This window comes from Plecotus auritus (assembly GCF_963455305.1).
Source record: "Plecotus auritus genome assembly, chromosome: 9".
Taxonomy (NCBI): Eukaryota; Metazoa; Chordata; class Mammalia; order Chiroptera; family Vespertilionidae; genus Plecotus; species Plecotus auritus.
Window position 1 is genome coordinate 43,778,456 of NC_137783.1, and position 20,082 is coordinate 43,798,537.

Consider the following 20,082-nt stretch of genomic DNA (forward strand, 5'->3'; position numbering starts at 1 on the left):
GGCTGCCTGGGTCAAGGGGAGAATTGAGGTGAAGCTCGAGTTCTTTAGCCCCCATCTTCCTCTGGACTCCTGAGGTCTCTCCCTGCTGTGTCCGAGCTGGCCTCTCCCTGGTCTTCCAGCTCCTGCTCCAGGCCCAGGTCCTGTCCTGGGGAGAGGCTCCTGCAGCCCCGTCCCAGGGAAAGCAATGCCCTCTGTCCTCCTGCAGCTGGCCTCCTCACTTGCTTGGGAACAAGAATAAAAGTCCACTTGGCTTCCAGGGCTGCTTGCGTTTAATGAGAGGCCGGGCCACCTCCGCCTCCCCTGCCACCCCTGAGCAGATCTGCCTGCGGCACCTTCTCTGCCAACTCGGACGTCCAGAGGATGAAGTCCTGCAGCAGCCTGGGTCACAGGGTTGCTGCACTCGCCTCTCCCGCACCTGACATTAACCCCTTCTGCAGGAGCCTGGCCCTTAGCTGGCCCTTGCATCCCTATCTCACTCAGCCTTGAGGCTGCTGTTCCATTTTGGATCCTCCCCACAGCCCATCCTTTTGAAGGATCCCACATCAGTCCGCATTCTGGTGCCTGTGACAAGTGCCATGTGAGCCTCCCAAGCCGTGGCTACAGCTCTGGGTGGCCCCCCAGGACGAGTGGCTCCCCCAGGACTGACTGCGTGCTCCCCTGGTGTGGTGAGACCAGTCCCTTTATTTGGCAGGGCTGATGCCTGTGCACAGTGATCTTTGTGGAGAACACAACGTTAATCTTGATGTTTGTTGAGTGTTACATGGTTCTTCTGGAGGGACCCTGCAGCATGGAGGGTGAGTTGGCAAGCAGGGGGGTGTGTGCCCTTGGGCCAGGCCTGGAGCTGCCTGGGCGTCGGGACAGTTGGTGGTTTCTGGCTGCCACCTTCTTGCTGTGAAGTGAGGGTGAGAGTTGTGTTGCTGACTGCAGGCGCCATTCATGTAAAACGACCGGCATGCTAGTAACAAAAACCATGGCTGCTGTCCATTAAGCACTTAACCTGTGCTTGGCTGGTAGTTCATAAGCGCCACTTCCGTCATCCTCACAGCACACCGCCACGGGGAGAGGAAGAGCTGAGGGTCAGAGTGACGTGTCTGAGGCAACACAGCTGGGGCTCCCTTTGCCTTTTATTTTCTTCCCAATTTTCAATTCCTTTGACTCTTAACCACCATCTCTACTGGGCTGGATCTGAGTTCTTAGATGCTGAGGCAAAGGGGCCCGCGGGTTGACTCACAGGTGACGCTTTGCAAAATAAGAATCTTCTTACCTTCTTTTCACCAGAGAAGAATCAGTGCCTTGTTGGGTGCTGCCCACAGGTGTGCTTTGTTTTGTTTACCCAACATTTATAAAAATGTGAGCCAAATGCAGCAAGTCCGGAAGTCGCACACATTTGGATTTCTGGCTTCTCTGGATTTAGAAGATCTGGCAACAATGAGCTCCCATGACCACATGGCAGCATTTGCTCAGAGCTGATAAGCTACTGTCCTCTTTGGATACCTATGTCCTCTCATTTGCCACAGTCCCCACTATTCCCTATTACCCCAACACTGGAAACCAACTGCCTTTTATCATCATATTGTCAGTTCTTTTATACTGGATCCAGTTTACACATTATGTTGTATGCCCCAGGAAGGCGTCTGAGCTTGCAACTCCTGGATTAGATGTGTTAGCTCAGACTGTCTTCGTTGATTCCTATTGGATCCCCTGAAGCACTGTCTGAGAGGGAAGGCTAGGTCCCCTTAAAGTTAGCATCTGCTGTCGAGTTCCCAAACCGTCTTGTTTTTCCATCCATGTATTGAAGGGTGAGGCATGGGCCAAATTTTCAGATCTGGTCTCTTGACCTGCTGCTTCTCGGAGGGTGTCAGCCTCACCCTACAGCCAGGCACAAGGCTTCAGGATTCAGTAGGCACCCCATCTTGGGGACCCCCCGCCTGCCCACTGGCAGCCTCAGATGGGGCCACATCCCCACTAATGAATAAAGTCTCTTTAGTGTGACACCTGTTGACCCTCCTGGAGAGAGAGCGAGTGTGAGTCAGCTCCATCTTATCCTCCTCGGTTGGCGTGACCCATGGGCAGCAACGGAAAGCGATCCGGAATCCAGAGCGAAACCTGGGGGGGTGGAGGGCAGCTTGAGCAGGGGGTGAGGGGACAGTGAAAGGAGCCCAGCTCCCCTTGAGGAAAGTCACTGCCTCACTCCCAGGAGCTACCATTGCTCAGGGGTCCTATCTTCAGGAGACACTGTCTTGAGTGGATTTGATTTTTTGAAATGGCCAGGAGTAATTGGGAACTAGCAGGGGTCCTCAGACTTTTTAAACAGGGGGCCAGTTCACTGTCCCTCAGACCGTTGAAGGGCCGGACTATAGTTTAAAAAAAAAACTATGAACAAATTCCTATGCGCACTGCGGGCCCGGGACGAGTCGGCTGCTAAGCAGGACAGGCAGCGGCACCCGGCGGGCCGGATAAATGTCCTCAGCGGGCCGCATGTGGCCCGCAGGCCGTAGTTTGAGGATGCCTGGTCTAGTGATTGAAATGGGTGACCGAGCTGAAGAACACCATTTGTTATAACCAACAGACAAATAGAAAGCAAGTGTAAATTATATAGAAGCAACAGGTTGTCTTGTTTGACTTGTTCATTAACTTCTAAAGGAATGTTCATAGGAGTCTTAAAAAAATTGGGGCTTTGGCAATGTTGGGTGGAATAAGGGTGCTCTCCCAAGAAAATATACACTTGGAACTATGAAGTTTGGGTACATTTGCATAAAAAATAAACAATTCTCTCCTTGACATCACTGAGATGTAACTAGAGATTCACACACAAATTGGGGATGAGAGGAAGCAGATTGGAAGTGGAAGAAATGGGCTGGCACATAGCGAGCACTGGCCTGTCAGGGAGCAAGAGAAATAAATGAGACCCTGCGTGACCGCTGAGAGCGGGAGAGAACTACTGTCTGATCCCAGGAGTCACACGGTTCCATGTTCCAGAAGAGCAGGTCTGACTTTAGCTCCTTGCCTGGTAGCTCTACAGGATCCCAGGGTGTGGCCCAACAAATGCCTTTATTGTGGGAGCTTAGTGGTCTCTGCCCCTTGCACCCACACTCGGCACATCCCTGCCTGAGCTAACCATTACCCTCCCCACACCCCTTCCTCATCGTTGTCCACATCTCAGTTCCTGACAACTGACGATTCCATCCTTGTCCTTCCGGTTATTCAGGCCAAGAACCTGGGAGTCATCCTTGATCTTCTCTCGCATGCCACCTCCCCTCCATCCACTCTGTTGGCTTTGCCTTAGCAATATCCTGACTCACCATGTCTCACCCCAGTCTAAACCCACCGTCTCTCACCTGGATGACTGCACTAGCCTAACCATCCATCTCCCTCCCTCCCCTTGCCTCGCTGTGGTCCACTTCCGGCACAGCTGCCAGACTGACTTGTCAAAGGGAAGTCACAGTGTGTCTCCTGGGCTCAGCCCCACAGGGCCCCCCAGGTCAGAGTACCAGCCAAGTCCTCCCCTTGACCCCAAGGCCTTTGCCTTGGCTGTTCCCTCTGCCTAGAACTCTTCCCAGATAGTCCACTCAAACCTCAAGTCTTTGTTCAAAAGACTCCTCCAGAAGGCCTACCCTGACCATCCTGTAAAATTATACCCCATGCCCACCACCTCCCCCAGCCCTTCCTGTCCTCCCTCACCCAGCTCTCGTTTTTTCTCTTTTCCGTAGGCCTTGCCACCTAATGCCTCATGTACTCACTATGTCTGCTTGTTGTCTGGCCCCCTCACTGGAATGTCAGCTCCCTGAGGAAAGGAGCGTTGTTTCTGTTCACCGGTGTCTTCCACGTGCCTGGAACAGTGCCAGGCACACACAGCCCCTTGGTGATCATATTCTCAACAAAGGTTCCTGCCAGGAGCACCAGGGGCATCAAACACTGAATGACTCAACTTATCTCAGGAACTTAGGAGTCCCTTGGGGAAATAGAGCCCTGGCGGCTGTGCCTTGGGTAGCAGACACTGAGTGCTGGTGGCTCCTCATGTGACAGTCCCCATCTCCAAGTTCTGCTGCAAGCTGCATGCAAGAGAAATGTATGATGTGGGGATAAGATTACAGGTCTTGGAGAGACATGGAATGCTGGGTCCATTGCTTGCTGTATGAGTTTAGGAAAAAAGTCATCTTTTCTGAGACTCAGTTTCCTCATCTGTAAAATGGGAATGAACACCTCCCTCTGCTTACCCTGCAAGAGACAATTGAGGGTTCTGGCACCCATTAAACACTCAAAAGACTGTATAGTTTTCTCACGTCCTCCTGGCCTTCCCCAGGTGAGTAGGATGTCTGAACAACAAAGACGCTAATGGCATGAGTGGCCTGACGTGGGCAGGGAGGTGACAAAAAGGCATGAGCAAAGAGGCCCAGGGCTAACCTTGCCCGTATCACTCTCAGTTAAGGTCAGACTCAGTGTCCACCTCTCAGCTCCTCTGACCTGACCCCACCTTTGGGGTTTCTGAGGCTGCATGGCCTGCTCTGCAAGCAGGACTCCTGGATGCTGGGGTTTCTGCCTGGCCCAGATCCTCCCACCTCCCCAAGTGCCCAGAACAAATGCCAGCCCGTCTCTGGGACTCTGCTTCCTCAGCGGCACACAGTGGGGAGAACCAGATGGTGCCAGGGAGGACTGAGGCCGTGGCTCCATCCTCCCTGGCTGTCTCTGCCAAAGTCACATCCCAGCTGCCCCGAACGCCCCCTGAGGGCCGGAAATGCACCATGATCTTCTCAGGGAGCAGACTGCTCCTCCGCCAGGCTTGGCTCTGGGTCTCTGACCGCGTGCTCCCCACTGCTTGGTACTGTCCTCGCCCAAGGACAGTCCTTGGTTCTTCCTCATTGCAGGAGCTCTTAAAAGTGTCAGAGCAGCCCAGCCGGCATGGCTCAGTGGTTGAGCGTCGACCTAGTCCTGGTTTGATTCCCGGTCAGGGCACATGCCCAGGTTGTGGGCTCAATCCCCAGTGTGGGGTGTGCAGGAAGCAGCCAATCAATGATTCTCTCTGATCATTGATGTTTCTAGCTCTCTTTTTCCCTTTCCCTTCCTCTCTGAAATCAATAAAAATGTATTTTATAAAAATGTCAGAACAGATGAAGTCTTTTACTTGGCTCCTCCCCCCTTTCCCCCCATCTGTCCTTCTGCCTCTCTCTGCCCACCCCCCTCCCTCCACCTCTCTGTCCCTCCCTCTCCTTGTTCCAGATGTAACCTCATAAGAGAGAGCAGGAGCAGACACATGGTGAGAACAACCGGGCAAGGCTTTGGGGAGGGGGTGGGGCTCACACCAGGAGGAGGAGGGTGCTGTGGGTTCACTGTGAGGATGGCAATCCCATGTAGGATTAGGGGGCACAAGGACACAGGGGCACAGGCTCAAGCTGCTCAGGGAAGGCCAGATAGGGCCCAGCCTTGGGGCCCTGAGGCTGAGGAGAGGGGCCGGGATGAGGTCTCACCTGCGGTTGAGGCAGCAGTAGATGATGGGATTGTACATGGTGGAGCTCATGGCCAGCCAGAAGAGCGCCAGGTAGACCTGCTGAATGAACTTGTGGCAGTAGATGTCCTCCTGGAAGTTGCCCAGGATGAAGTAGAGGTGGTAGGGCAGCCAGCAGATGGCAAAGGTCACCACCACCACCACCATGGTCTTCACAAACTGTGCGGGGAAAGGCTTAGGTCACTCCTCACCTGGAAGTCTGAGCCCCCGTCCTCCACGGGGCGGCGTGGGGTGCCCCTCTTGCCAGTCTGGGAAGCCCTCAACAAGCAGGTACTGTCTACCTCTGTGGCCTCAGTCCCCTGGAGCATCCGCTGCTCAGACACTCCTGGGCCCTCCATGTTGGGGCTTCTGCTCAGCCTGGTCCCTCTGCCCACCCTGCTGTCCTTCCTTTGAAGTCCTCACTCCTCAAAGCCCGACTCAGTGGCCACTTCCTTTAACAGGCGTCCTGGGTCCTTTGTGGATGAGACTCACTCCTAACCCCATCCTTTGGGGAGTCCCTATGCCAGCTATGGGTCTCCAGTCCCGCTGCCCGCCCTGGGGACTGTATCTGCCACAGCCCTTCTATCCATAGGGATGAGGCTCCAACTTGGGACCCCAGCCTGTGCCCGGGGCCCAGCTGACACCTCCCCTCCATGGCTGGTTTCAGCAGGTGCCCTTGAGCATGGCCCAGTACCCCATGAGGGATGGAAAATGGAGACTAGCTCTCCATGTGGAGGAACACCTAAATGGTGTCCTATATCCAACCATCTCCCCAAATTGCCTGAAAACTTCCAAATAGTATGAGAAGTCGAGACTTCAACCTGATACATGATGTGATTAACCTATCACCTCCCCTGCTTGCCTCACAGGAAGCAGGCAAGGCAAAGATGAGCTTTGAGCCTGCATCAGGAGCCTTGGGGGCCTGAGTGGGAGGGAGGAGGGGTGACACTGGCACTTCCTTTGGAAATTGAAGGCGGATGATGTGGCGGGGCTGCAGTCCCACCTCCATGATCCCTGAGGTCTGCAGTTCCAGCATTAGAGAATCCTGTGAGCCTAGCAAGGAGTCTCCTATAGTTCTGCCGGACTTCTTAAATTCAACATTCTGATTACTCAAAGGTGTAAGATTTTACTGTCATTCTAAGGTTCTTGGAGGTATCTGAAATTCTGTGGGGCTTTAGGATTTCCCGATTTTCCTAACATTCTGGGAAGTCCCTTTAACTTTGTGTTTAGTAAAGTCGGCCTGCCCTAGAACGAATTCAGACTCTGGTCAGGACTTGTGGATCCTGTGCTCCGCGGCGCCCCCCTGCGGGCGGGCCTTGAGCCCAGAAGAGCAGCTTCGGGCCCCGCCCCCCTTGCCCCGCCCCGCCCCCAGCCCACCTTTTTCTTGGCCTGCAGGTACTGGGAGTTGGCGCCGTGAGCATGGTACCCGGGCACCGCGCGTCTCCACAGCGTGAAGCCGATGACACTGTAGGCGAAGAACATCACCGCGAGGGGCAGGAAGTAGATGAGGGCGATCACTGCGAGGTGGTACCTGGAGGGAGAGCCAAGGGTCTGGGCACCGGCGGTATGGGGTGACTTCGGCCTCCGCCAGCACTCAGTCCCCTGGACCCCGCGGGCGCCCTGAGCTGCCCTCGGGTTGCTCCCTGGCGGCCTCCTGAGGCCTTAGTTTGAGTTAAGAAAAACAAATAAATACATAAATAAAGGCAAGGTTAGCTAGCACCTGTGCCCACAGAGGGCTCTCGCTGCTGCAAGAGGGAACCAGTGTTGGCCCTGCGTCCGCCCCGTGATAGACAACTGCCAGAAAAGGGAGTAAGTAGGAACAAAAAAGTTAACCAAGTAATACATCTGTTTAAAATTTAAAATGTCATTAAGCACAAAGGAGGAAGTAAAATTACTGATCCGCCCCCATCACTATTAACAATTCGGAATCTTTTCTTCTAGAATCATATGTGTGTACAAGTGTTGCCTGAATCAGGGTTGGAACTCACCATCCCCAGAGAGCAGGTGCTCGGTACCCGCCGTTCCCACTGGTCCCCTTCTCAGGGAGGAGAGGCCTGTAATAACGCGGGGGAACACCGCCTCCCAGTGGCCAGTCACGGAATATTCTCTCCATCCCTCCCTGAGCCAGAAAATGGGAACACGTCACTACAAGACCGGCTTTGCAGCAGTGAGTCCTTCTGAGAAGGTGGCGTGCAGGGTAGGGACGAGACCCCGGGCAGGGCCTGCCCTCGAAACTCAACAGTCCCCAGGAGCAGGCTTCTCGGAGGAATGGCGCCTTCACCAATACTGAAGGCCCCCGGCCCCCCCCCCCCCCCGCCCCGTTCCCCAGATGGGGACCAGGAAGGGGCGGTGTTGGAGGACGGGTGTTAGAGGAGGTAGAAATGGGGCTGTGTTGCATGGTGACCTGGCAGCCCTCAGCTCAGATCCTCATGCTTTGGGCAGCTGGGTCCTTGGACTAAATCCGCCACCTCCAGGTTTGTGGTCATTTGTCCCCTATTTATGCCGCCACATACTGAGGCGCCACTTCTGTGCCAGGCATGGTGCTAAGGGCTTCTGTACATTTTCTCATATGTGCTCACAACAACCCTTGAACAAGGTTCTTTCACTAAAAATCCCATTTGAGAGAGAAGGAGCCAAAGGCTCAGAGAGGTCAAGTGACTACGAAGGGTCTTCCAGCAGCAGGGACAGAGTAAGACTCCAAACCCTCAACCAATTCTTCATCCTCTACGACCAACCATGCTTGGGCGTCAGGAAGCCACGCCATGAGTACTAGGCATATGGAGGCCCAGAAGGGGAAAGGACTTACCCAGGGACACACAGCAGCTGGACCATGCTGAGGTTTGTTTAGCCACCCCCACCTCAGCACAGGCAGGCACCAGGCATCTCCCCAAAATCATCCAGGCTGCATCACCTGCCCTTCCTTCCTGCCTCAATACCCTGACCTGTGTGGCCTGAGCTTTTACAGTGCCCGCCCCCAAACACAGACCTACACACACATTCCTGACCGTACCTGTGTGCACACACACGTCCACAAGCACACCCACATACTTATACACACACAAATGCTCACAGACATGAGTGGGGTAGTGCACCTGCACACACAGTGTCACATGCACACGTGCACACATCCATATCCTCGTTTAAGGGGACACATCCTGATTGAAGCGGAAGAGTGGGGGGCGGGGGGAGACTGGGCTCTGAAGCAGGACTGCCTATGTTTAACTCCTTGCTTCACCACTTACTAGCTGAATGGTCTTGGGCACATTAGTTAGTTTATTAGCACCTCAGTTTCCTCATCTGAAAAATGGGAATAATAATAATACATATCCCATAATATTAAGAGAAGTAGATGGGTTCATATATGTAATGTACTTAGAACAAGCCTGACACTTAGTACTTGATATTACTTGTAGTATACACGTGTACTCACATAATCCCAAGTACACTCACCAACACATGTATGTACCCACATGCATATCCTACACACGTGTACATGCATGTATGTGCAAACACACAAGCATACACATTGGCAGGTGTATGCACATGTACACACACCCATGCTTCCCCCACCCCCAGGCCTTACCAAAGGAGCACCTTGCCACCGCTGTCTTCGGGCCAGGCCACTACGCACTTCGTGGCTCCCTGGTCCATGATGATGGTGGAGTAGAAACACTGGGGAAAGGCGAGGGCCAGGGCCACCAGCCAGATGCCAGCAATAACCGCTCTGGTGCCAGGGGCTGAGAGCCGTGGCTGGAAGGGGTGGACGATGGCTATATACCTGTGAGCAAAGGACAGTGTAAGCAGTGGGCGTCTTCCTGTCACACCAGCCCCCTCCTGCTTCCCCACTGCAGGCCCACACCCTCTAGCCCCTTTGCCTACATGCTGCTGGTGACCTGCAGAGAGCCAGCTGGGCTGGTGGCCTTCCCACAGCCACATGGCACACTGTGGCCTAAACCCCAGCCCAGGCCCCCAGTACAGCACCTCCCTTTGAGAATGGACTTGCTCTCAGTTGGCCACAGGAGAGCAGTGTGGCCACATTGGAAGTCTATCTCCGGACATTGTCTGAAGCTCAGCCCTGCCGAGCTCCTCAGCCCCAGGCCAGTCCCTCAGCCCTAGGCCAGTCCCTCTTCTGTTCAGAAACCTGAGCAGAGCCCAACAGTTTCCTGGACAGAGCCCATAGTAGCGCTACCGCCAGGTTCTGCAATGGTGGAAATGCTTTCTATAGGCACTGTCCTGTTCGGGCAGTTTTAACTAATTAGAACTTAAATAGGCATATATGGCCACAGCTACGTTATCGGACAGTGCAGGCCCAAACCTTTAAACGCGGCATTCCATGCCCTCTGCACATGCCAGTGCACTTCCCAGCCCCCGTGTCACTGCTTCCTGCACCTTCCCTGGCTCACTGGTGGTGGAACAGCCCTGCCTGTGTGACCCTCTGCAGGTACAGCACACAGGATTACAAAGACAATCAGTTATACTGAAATACCATCATTAAAATATAAAATAAAGTTGGGGCATAGTAATATGTCCACTTCTTTATCCATCCACTAAACAACAAGATCTACCAGCAGGTCTGGAAACGATGGCACTTTTGAAGTAGTGATTGATGAGTGTAGGTGATACTTGACATTTCTGCACAACAGAAGTACCTGTGATATCTACTGGTGACAGTCTCCGGCACTGCTGGTGTCCCAGCGAACCTTGGAGTGCTGCCTACATTTGCAATTGTGACCCCCCTCCAAATTCACGACCCTCATATTTCTACCCACAGTCCATGGCGACAGGTTGTGCACCTCTCGACTAGATGACTATTGACCCATCCCTGCCCACCCTGTGACACTGACCTTCTCCCTTGCCTGTGGCCTGGCCCCGGGGCCAGATCTACCCCTTGACAGCCTGGCCCCAGGCCGAGCACCTTAACAGGAGAAGTAGGCCATGTTCCTCAAGGCTTATCTCTCTCTCTCTTTTTTTCTTTTAACCCTTCTGTCTTTTAAAAAATAAATATATTATTTTTTGATTTCAGAGAGGAAGGGAGCGGGAGAGAGAGAAACGTCCATGATGGCAGTGCCCTCGGTGGTCCCGGATCTGTCTCTTGCTTCAACAGTGTTTGGACGGAACAGACCCAGGACGCCCCTTCTTCCAGCCTCCGGCCTCTCTCCTGCGTCTTACCAGTCACCACCTTCAGAACCACCTCCGAGACCAGCCAGCACACCATTTGTATATTTGTTTGTTTTTCTCACCTTAACTCCTTATTGCTGAACAACCATGAGCTCCCAAATGCGTCAGAATTATTCCACTGAGGTGGAGGCTGTGGGCAACCGCCTGGCCAGCCTGCATCTGCGGGCCCCCCACGCCCACCTCTCTCTGGGCTTCTACTTTGACTACAACGATGTGGCTCTCGAGGGCGGGGCACTTCTTCCCCGAGTTGGCGGGAGAGAAACACGAGGGCCCTGAGCGTCTGTTAAAGATGCAAAACAGGCACGGTGGCCGCGTTCTCCTCCAGGACGCGCTGGAGCCTCCCCAAAGGGAGAGGGCAAAACTCAGGACGCCATGGAAGCCTCCATGGGAGCCGCCCTGGCCTTGGAGAGGAACCTGGGCCAGGCCCCTGTGGAGCTGCAGGCCCTGGGTCCTACCCGCGCAGACCTCTGTGACTTCCCGGAGAACCACTTCCTGGGTGAGGAGGTGAAGCTCATCAAGAAGATGGGCGACACCTGACGCCCCTCCGCAGGCTGCCGGCCCCGGGCTGGGCTGGCCGAGAGTCTCTTCCAAAGCCTCACCTCAAGCACCACTAGGGGCCTTTGGAGCCTTGAGGGGCCCCTCTGCATCCCCTGGTGTCTGGCTTTTACCTGAGCCGCTCCCCAAAACCATTAGCCATTCTTTTAACACTCTGAAGCCCACTCCTGTGCATTGGACCAAAAAAAAAAAAAAAAACAAACAAAGCTTTTTGCAGCCAAAAAAGAAAGAAAGAACAAGAAAAAGAAATCAATGATGAGAATCATTGATCGGCCGCCTCGTGCATGCCCCCTACTGGGTATCGGGCCCACAATCCAGGCATGGGCCTCAAATAAGAATTGAACTGTGACCTCCTGGTTCATGAGTTGATGCTCAACCACGAAGTCACACTGGCTGGGCTCCTCGAGGTTCTTGAGGATTCTGCACCCCCATAGATGATGTAGGTGACCAGAGAGTCAACGTGTGGGCTCAGGAGTCCTTCCTGCTCTAGGAGGTGGGGTGGGAAAGGAGAGCTTTTCTTCGTGGTCTATTATAGAGGAGCGGCCTGGGACAGGAGGACCGGCTTCACATGCTATTGATTACTTATTTATTGATTACTTATTATTTATTTAGCCCTTGCCCTGAGCTGTATGCCTTGAGGTCTGGGGCATGAAGTGAGCAATCGACTGTGCCCAAGAGCATTTCCGCCCCGTCGTGGTGAGGACTCGCTCCTTGCTGCTCCTCACACACCCCAGGCATGCTCCTGCCACAGGCCGTGGCTGCTGCTGGGCCTGCTGCCTGGAACATTCCTTCCCCAGAGCCGGGAGGCTCATTCTCTCACCTCCCCTCTGTCTGCTCAAATCCTACCCTCACAACGAGTCTAGTTCTGACACCTGCCTAACACTACAACCTGCCCCCACCCCAACACACACACCCTAGCACCTCGGGTTCCCTTTCCCCTTCCTAATATTTCCCCATAGCACTGCTGGAGTCCCAGCAAACTGGGACTCAACATGCCATATGTAATTTACTTATGCATGCATTTATTATTTAAATTCTCACCAGGGCAGGCATTTTTATCTGTTCTTCCCGCGCGCCCCCCCGCCCCCCGCTCCCGCCAATGCCCAGAACAGTATCTATACATAGTAGGCATTGAACATATGAATGAATGAAGAAATGAATGGACAAGTCTCCACTCTTTACACCCTGACCAGAGTCACCCTCCTCTCTCACCTGGATTACTATTCAACAGCCTCCTCCCTGGTCTCCTGGAAGTTTTAAAAAGGAAGTTTTTAAGAGGTCATGATTTTGGGACTATTTTTTCCTATTGCTGTATATTCCCAATGCCTGAAATAGAGGACACACTCAAAATACTTGTTGAGTAAAAGGAAGAAAATCTTAGTGGGACTTTCAGTTCTATCCAGGGGGGTGTCAAGGGTCTTTTTTGTGGTGGTAGTGGTGTGTGTGTCTGAGTTCCAGTCACCCGGTCCTGCCTTTGACTTGCTGGCTGACCTCAGGGGATCCTGCACATCTCTCTAGCCTCAGTTTCCCTGGATGCAAAATTAGAATGTGGGCCTAGGTGAATGGTTTTAAAACTTCCTTTTTGTTTTTAATTAGTAGAAACAAATTTCTCAAATGAAATCTTCAGAGAAACTCTATAATAAAATAGCCAAGAGCAGAGAAGGGAGCTGCTGCAGGTGAGAGGCTGCTGGGGCAGTTGGGTTGGGATGGGGCACCGTGAGCCGCATCGAACCATCCTGACAAGGAGTCTGTGTCTCCGAGGGCCCGGGCTCCCACCCTGCCTCCCACACGTCTGGTGTCTCTCCTCTGTTTCTTTTTGTGTGTTGTTTGTCTCAATCACACTCCCTCAGGGGCACACAGTCCCCCTCTGCATCCACACCGGGCCCTCTTGCCCCAGCACCAACTTTACAAGGGTCTCGCATCTGCCCACTGATCACTCCTCCATCCCTCCCCGACCCCTTCAGCAGAAGTCAGTCTGCAGCCCCTGACAGCAGCCACGGAAAATAATGGTCTCCGTGTAATGATATGCTAACTGCATTCAATACTGAATTCCCCCTCATGTAATCTCTCTAGGAGTAGGAAAACCGTCTGAGCAATTTCCTTGTAGCAAAAGAAAGACACCACAGCGAAGAACAACCTCAGAATGGAACACTCCAGAAAGTCCCTTAAACACTGCCACTCTTGCCCTGCCTTGAACAACCATCTGGTGTGACGTTCTCCCTGCGTCTAACCTTCACCTCACCTGCTTCGGTCCCACAGTCCCCTGCCTTCCGGATGCGTAGGTTTGGATCATGATCAGGTTGGGAGGCAACTCCCTGGGTTCGGTCACCAGCCCTGTCTGAGCCCCAGCAAAGTGAGCCGGCTCTCCCCAGCTCCTCCCAACCCGCACCGCCTCTTGCCTGTCTGCGGCGATGGCGGTCATGGAGTAGATGCTGACGAACATGACCGTGACGGGGAAGAGATTCTGGAAATAGCAGAAGGCGCGGCCGAAGTACCAGATGTTGTGGCTGGCGTAGATGAAGTTGAAGACAGTGTTGAAGGCGGCCATGCAGAGGTCGGCCAGGGCCAGGTTGACGATGAAGTAGTTGGTGACCGTGCGCATCCTCTGATGGGCCAGGATGATCCAGATGACCGTGGCATTGCCCGTCACGGCCACCAGCACGAGGACCAGGTAGGCTGCAGCCCACAGTGCCAGCTGCCAGCCGGGCATGGAGAAGGTGGTGATGCCCGTGGTGTTGCTCTCAAGGCCAGATGAGATGTTGGCATCCGTCTCCACAGTACAGGTCCCCATGGCTGCCTCTGGGTCTGGCTCCTCAGCTCCTTCCGCACCCTGGTGCCCTGCCCGGATATGCCATAGGAGAGAAATCCTCTGGGCATGAATATATGGGGAGAGAGAGGTAGGTGCAAGTCCAGGCACGTCAGGGAAAGTGGGGGTCACTCCCAAGTCTCAAGCAGAGATGAGTCAGGCTGAGGGAGAGCTGGCTCCAGAGCCATTGGCATTTCAGCTTCCCAGGTCCCGGCCAGACTTCTGCAGTGCCACCTGGAAGTCTGGCATCCGAGACATGGTTTCCGAGCAGGAGATGTCCTTCAAATGGTCCGTCAGTCACCCCTTCACTGCAGAGATGGAAAAACAGATTCCAAGAGGCGATGTGACCATGTGACCAGCCCAAGTCACTCAGTAAATTGGTGACAAGCCAGGACTCAAACCCAGGTCCCCCCTAATATTATTCAGGAACTGGTCTGAATCAGATGAGCACCCAGCAGCAGTCTTCGATTCCACAGGTCAGCCGCTGTCTCCCAGGCTTTGGGGTGCAGGCTGGGCTGCCAGCCCTCGGACCGCTGCCTTCCCCGCTGCTCCCCCGTGCGGGGCGGGCGGGGGCCTTGGCAGAGGTGCTGCCTGCTCATGAGATGGGGCTTTGGCTCCCGCCCCTCGTCCCAACCCTGCTTGGATGGCCCAGCCCTGACTCGTGAGGAAACATTTAGGACTGGTTGCCAGGCAGGAGAAGTGGGGATGGCGGGGTGGGGGCTGGCATGAAGGGCACAGGCCTGGGTGGGGTGTTTATATTCAGCCCAAGCCCGGAGCTACATGTCGAAAGTGATTAGGAGCACATACTTGGGAGCCAGACTGGGTGAGAGTCAGCCTCAGTGATGCCAGGCAAGTCTCGTCACTTTTTGGAACGCTGGCTTTCCTGGCTGAAAAGGATGGGGAAAGTGTACACCTCTCGGCATACGGCAGGTCCTTGAAGAATGTTATTTTGTTCCGTGTTGTTTCATTGTAACGTGGAGGAGATGCCGCGGGAGTTTATATCAGTCAGCGTATGGTAAAGCTGGTTTTATCAGGCATCGTTTTGCTTAAAGTCGCAGAAACTATCGATGGTGTTAAATGAAGACTATTTTCTTTGTGAGTTTTAAATGAGATACTGTGTGTAAAGTCTGTTTAGCATAGGGGCTGGCCCACAGCAGCCCCCCCCCTCCCCCGCTCCCCAAAGCTCCGGGCTCTGCAGGAAGGAGAAGACAGAGCTCAAAGCATTTCTAACTAGTTTTAGGTGATGCTAATGCTGCTGGCCCAGAGACCTCAGTTAACCACTCTCAGAGGACAAGGTCAGGGCTCGCTGCCTCTTCGGCGAGTCCCGGGAAGACTGGCTGGGGCTGCTCAGGGTTTGCCCACGGAGATCTGCTCTTGGTCGTTGAGTGTGTGCTCGTGTGGGCGCTGAGCAGAGCTGCTAATTCCCAGGCAGCCGGGATTTGTTTGCTCACATACACCTGTGGGGCGGGCAGAGCGTGTCCCTCATTAAGCAGAGGCGGGCTCTCACTCACTAGCACTGGTGGCCGTGCTGTGCTGAGCGTGTGGTTGGTCTCCTGGAATCCAGCCCTGAGCCTTGGGGAGGGTCTGCTTCCTGGGTCCCTTCTGCCCCGTGGGTGTGTGGTCATGGGGGCTCTTGGGACTCCTGCCCTCCCAGAGTTGGCTCCAGACACAGCTGGCCCCAGTCCTGGCCAGGCCAGCGGGGCAGAGGCCTGTCCCCTCTCTGGAGAAAGCCATCAGCCTCTGTTTGGACGTCTGTCCTTGGCTCAAGGGCCTCTGCCTTTGATCTCGTTCGGTGGCAGCAGCAGCATCCACTCAGCTCTGGGGCTTGTTTGTGTCTCCTGCTCTGCTGGCCAGGGCTCAGAGGCAGAACGTGTGGAAGTAGGATGCAAGCACAAGACAACCTTCTCTCTCCGATGGGCTACCTCCTGCTCCCAGGTAGCGGAATTTGTTGAGCTTCAGGTGCAAGCACAGTGCAGGGCTGGCACACTCGCGAGCGTGTCACCAGTCACAGAAGCCCATATTAGTACAGATCCCCATCCTCCCATCATCCTGCCACCGCCATTGACTATGTAACAGGGGTTCTATTTTGGAGCCATTAAATCTAAGAGCTATTATTCCCCCTTAAACTATGTGTTCTTGCAGCTTTCCAACTGTGTGCTGGCAGCTTCACGGAAGGTGAGGGTGGGAGGCCACCCTGGACAAAGGGGTTACTTACTGATCAGCCTTGCTGCTTGGGGTTGACCTGCTGAGTCCATCGCTATACGACGCTCTTGAAGGCTAGTCTTTGTTAAAAGAGAGAAAAAAATCTGAATTCCTTTAGCTCCTGTGGGCACGTGAAGACTCTGGTTTGCTCATCGAGGTTTGTGTATGGGAAGGCCCTTCCACCAGGAAGTGGAGGGGGAAGGGCTGGCCGTGGGTTCTGGCCGGGATTGGATGAGCTGATGGCGCACAGGCCGGGACCCTCGAGGAAGTGCCTCTGATTCAGAGTTTAGCGTGCAGGGTGTTTATCAGGGATCCACACCTGGGGAAGGGAGGCAGAAGCAAGAGTAGGCGAAGGAGGAAGTTGAGCTCCGATGCGGTAAACAGAGCCTTGGACAACCTTTGGGCCGCTCCGGACTAGAATTTTCCTTTAGAGTCACCCAGTGTTGAGACCTTCCACTTCCACCTCGATCACTGGGTGTAGGCTGCCCCGAGGAGGGGTGTGACCTTGCACAGGGCTGAAGACTGGAGTAGGGAGTCCGGGAGGCACAGGTCAGTGTGCACGAGGCGGAGCGGCAGCTCCAGGGACATGGGGTGTGAGCTCGCCCGTGCCCCTCGTGACCTCTGTTTTTGTGGCTCTGGGGCTGGAGGCCTGAAGACTGGGGTTGAGAGAGGAGCTGTCTTTCTCAGGGAGTTTGGAGGAGGAGAAGGTGGGAGCAGCTGCTGGGGTGAGGGAAGTAGACGGAGAGAAGAGGGGGCTCCAGAAAGGCGTGGGGATTGGGTGCTTCTTCAACGGTGTCTGAGGGAGGGCACTGCTGGGCCTGGGCCACTTGGTCTGTCGTGACTTCAGTGAGTCACAGCATCGCGGGCATTGGGCTGGGAAGGTCTGTGGGTCTCTTAGCCACCACATGGTTTCCTTGGACCGGGCAGCATGAGGACCATGACAACACAGTGAGCCTTTTATTCAGCTAATGAATCGTTCGAAGGATCAGTCTTCATTCTGAGACTAAGCCCTTCCTGCCTTTTAAAGGGTTAAAATGCCCTTTCTTCATGAAATGATGGTGATGGCAGATGGGAGTTAGCCTGGTTTTCCTTTTCCTCTAAAATTGCTTATTTACTGGAATAAAAAGTTGGTGACTCACAGGGTATCCTCCGTTAGGTTTTTGATATGTGATTGGTTAATGAAATTCAAGGACCCAGGATCCCCAATCTAGATCCTCATTTGGAGAAGAGGAGGGGGAGCCCCTGAGGGTGAAATGCCTGCCCAGGTCCCATCGCCAGGGAGGGGGGGCCACGCCCCTGGTCACTTCCCTCTGTTCTCCCCGGCCTTCACTGGTCTGTCTGCCTCCTCTTTCTTGGGACCCATCGAAGCCACCTCCCTGGATAGGGAGCTCCTCAGGGCCTGGATTGTGTCTTGTTTACATCTGGTGCCTAGGAGAGCTGCCAGCACACCATGAGTGCCCTATAAATGTTGGTTGATTGAAAATGAGTAACATTTAAAACATGACTCAGGGGTGAGGAATAGGGAATCTTATAAATAGAATAGGTATTATATATCTGAATAGCTACTTATATCTGTATCTAACCCAGATAGATATGAAAGCCTGAAACTAATGAGACTAGCACTAATGATGGGATTTTAGGCAACTTTGAGTAGGCAGGGCAGTATAATGCCTGGCACATTGGCACCTAGTAGGTGCTCAACAAATATCAGGTGAATAAATGAATAACAAATGATAAATAAAGTTTAAAATATCACCCTGTCAGGGGTGAAGGGAGTAGATCCTTATTTTCACAGGATCTAAAGCTTAAACTGAAATCCCATGTCTTCCTAGGAAGGATGGGGCTTCTGGAAGACACTGGAGTCTCTGGAGCATTCCAGAACTTATTCCTCATGGATAACTCCCTTTGCTTCTAAGCTAGAGGGTTCCAGGCTGGCCCCTTTAGGAGATGAGCCCTGTCCCCGCCGGCCCCCTGGCTTGAGCATGAGTGGCCCAGGATCTGGGACTTCAGCGGGAGGAGAGAACTGGCCTCTGCCCAGAGCGAGGGCTGCAGCTGACACCGTGGTTAAACACTGTGTGTGCTGGGGCCGTGCCCGCCCTGAGAGGCTGAAGTTTATTTGGCTGGAAAAGAGAGGCAGAGTGTTTACATCTGCTGTGGTCCTGGGGTACACAGAGCTCAGAAGCGCTTAACACAAAACGAGTTCATTTCTCAGCATCAGGCTCCAGCAAAACCTGCCCATTTATGGCATGCAGAGGAGGAAGTAGGCGAGGCTGTCCTAGGAGGGGGCACCCCAACACCCGCTGGCTGGTTGGATAACTGAGGTCATCCCAGAGACAGCCTGGGTGCAGACAGAGGGGACTTGGTGTCTGCCCAGGGCATTGGCAAATGTGGCAGCAAGCTCTGTGGACGGATGAGATGAGGAAAGGGGGTTGGTGAAGGGTCTGCCAAGCCCTGGGCCCAGCAGCGGGTCTGTGGACTGGGCAGGTGCTCCAATGATCAGCCCAGAGTTAGGAGAAAAGGTCACGTCTCTACCTTCATGAAGTTCCCTTTCTCCCACTGGGGTTGGCACATAGTATATGCTCAATTATATTTGCTAATTAAATAAATAGCAACAAACACACTGAAACAACTTGGATGTAATATTAGGGATGCCTTTTTACTGTGGGTAACAGTGACTTAAACAAATAGGTTCTTTTTAAAAATATACATATTTTTATTGATTTCAGAGAGGAAGGGAGAGGGAGAGAGAAATAGAAACATCAATCTTTGATTGGCTGCCTCCTGCACACCCTCTACTGGGAATCGAGCCCGCAACCTGGGCATGTGCCCTGGACCGGAATCGAACCCAGGACCCTTGAGTCCACAGGCCAATGCTCTATACACTGAGACAAACCGGCTAGGGCAAAACAAATAGGTTCTTATTTTTCTCACATAACAAGAAGTCTGGAGGTAGGTGATTCCATGCTAAACAGCTCAACAATATCGAAATTTCTATGAGAATTTTTTTTCATGGCCTTCCAAATATCACGTTCTTACATGAGAGCATTCCCACACCAGGAAGGGGTTGGGAGGAAAAGAACTCTCCTTCTAGGCCTCTTCTTCTGTCAGGGAGGAAAACCTTTCCCAGGACCCTCCCAGCAGATGTCCCTGACATTAGCTTGGCCAGATGAAGTCACATGACCACCCTTAGCTACAAGGGAAGCTGGGAGAGAGAATGTCTTCTTTCTTCAAGACCCACTTGGTTTTTGGCACAGTGGTACTCACTGGGGCTGGTGGGAAGAAGCCAATTCTAAGAGCCCTTACTCGCCCTTGCCCACATGGTCCCTTTTTGGGAAGTCCTAGGAGCCATAAGAGTATCATGATGTGATAATGAACAGACAATCATGCATTGTGCTCAGTGCTTGCTGGAGAATGTCCCTTTCTGTCTCTTGAAATTCTCTCCCTAACTCTGACCCACCCAGGAGGCTGAGCTCTGCCAGTGAGCTCACCTGTTTCAGTACAATCGAGCGGCCGTCATTACTGTGGTCACAGCAGTAATTACTGAGTGCCGACCATGTGCCTGGTGATTGAAGAAGTTGCATAACCTCTTTGTGCCTCATGTTCCTCATCTCTAATATGGAGCTAGTTGTCCCACCTTATAGACTTGTTGTGAAGATTAAATTAGTTATACATGCAAATTGCTCAGAATAGTACCTGGCACATAGGGTTAAATAAGTGTTTGTTGCTATTACCTTATTACTAGTATATCCCAATTTCTCAGATGGGAATATAAGCTCATAAAGGTTAAATACCATGTCCAGGGTCACACAGCTGGAGGAGCCAACAGGGAAAGCCTGGTCTGACTCCACAGCCCACACCC

At 53.4% G+C, this 20,082-nt stretch overlaps 1 protein-coding gene across 1 annotated transcript; it reads right to left on the minus strand.

Moving 5' to 3' along the window:
* Nucleotides 1–248: 248 nt before the first annotated feature.
* On the minus strand, nucleotides 249–14,006 carry TACR2 (tachykinin receptor 2; the record flags this gene model as incomplete). Its single annotated transcript, XM_080688008.1, has 5 exons — nucleotides 249–2,106; nucleotides 5,466–5,662; nucleotides 6,860–7,013; nucleotides 9,066–9,260; nucleotides 13,615–14,006. 5 exons carry the CDS (start codon nucleotides 14,004–14,006, stop codon nucleotides 1,890–1,892), a joined length of 1,155 nt encoding a protein of 384 aa, XP_080544134.1. The 3' UTR covers nucleotides 249–1,889.
* Between the last annotated feature and the right edge of the window lie 6,076 nt (nucleotides 14,007–20,082).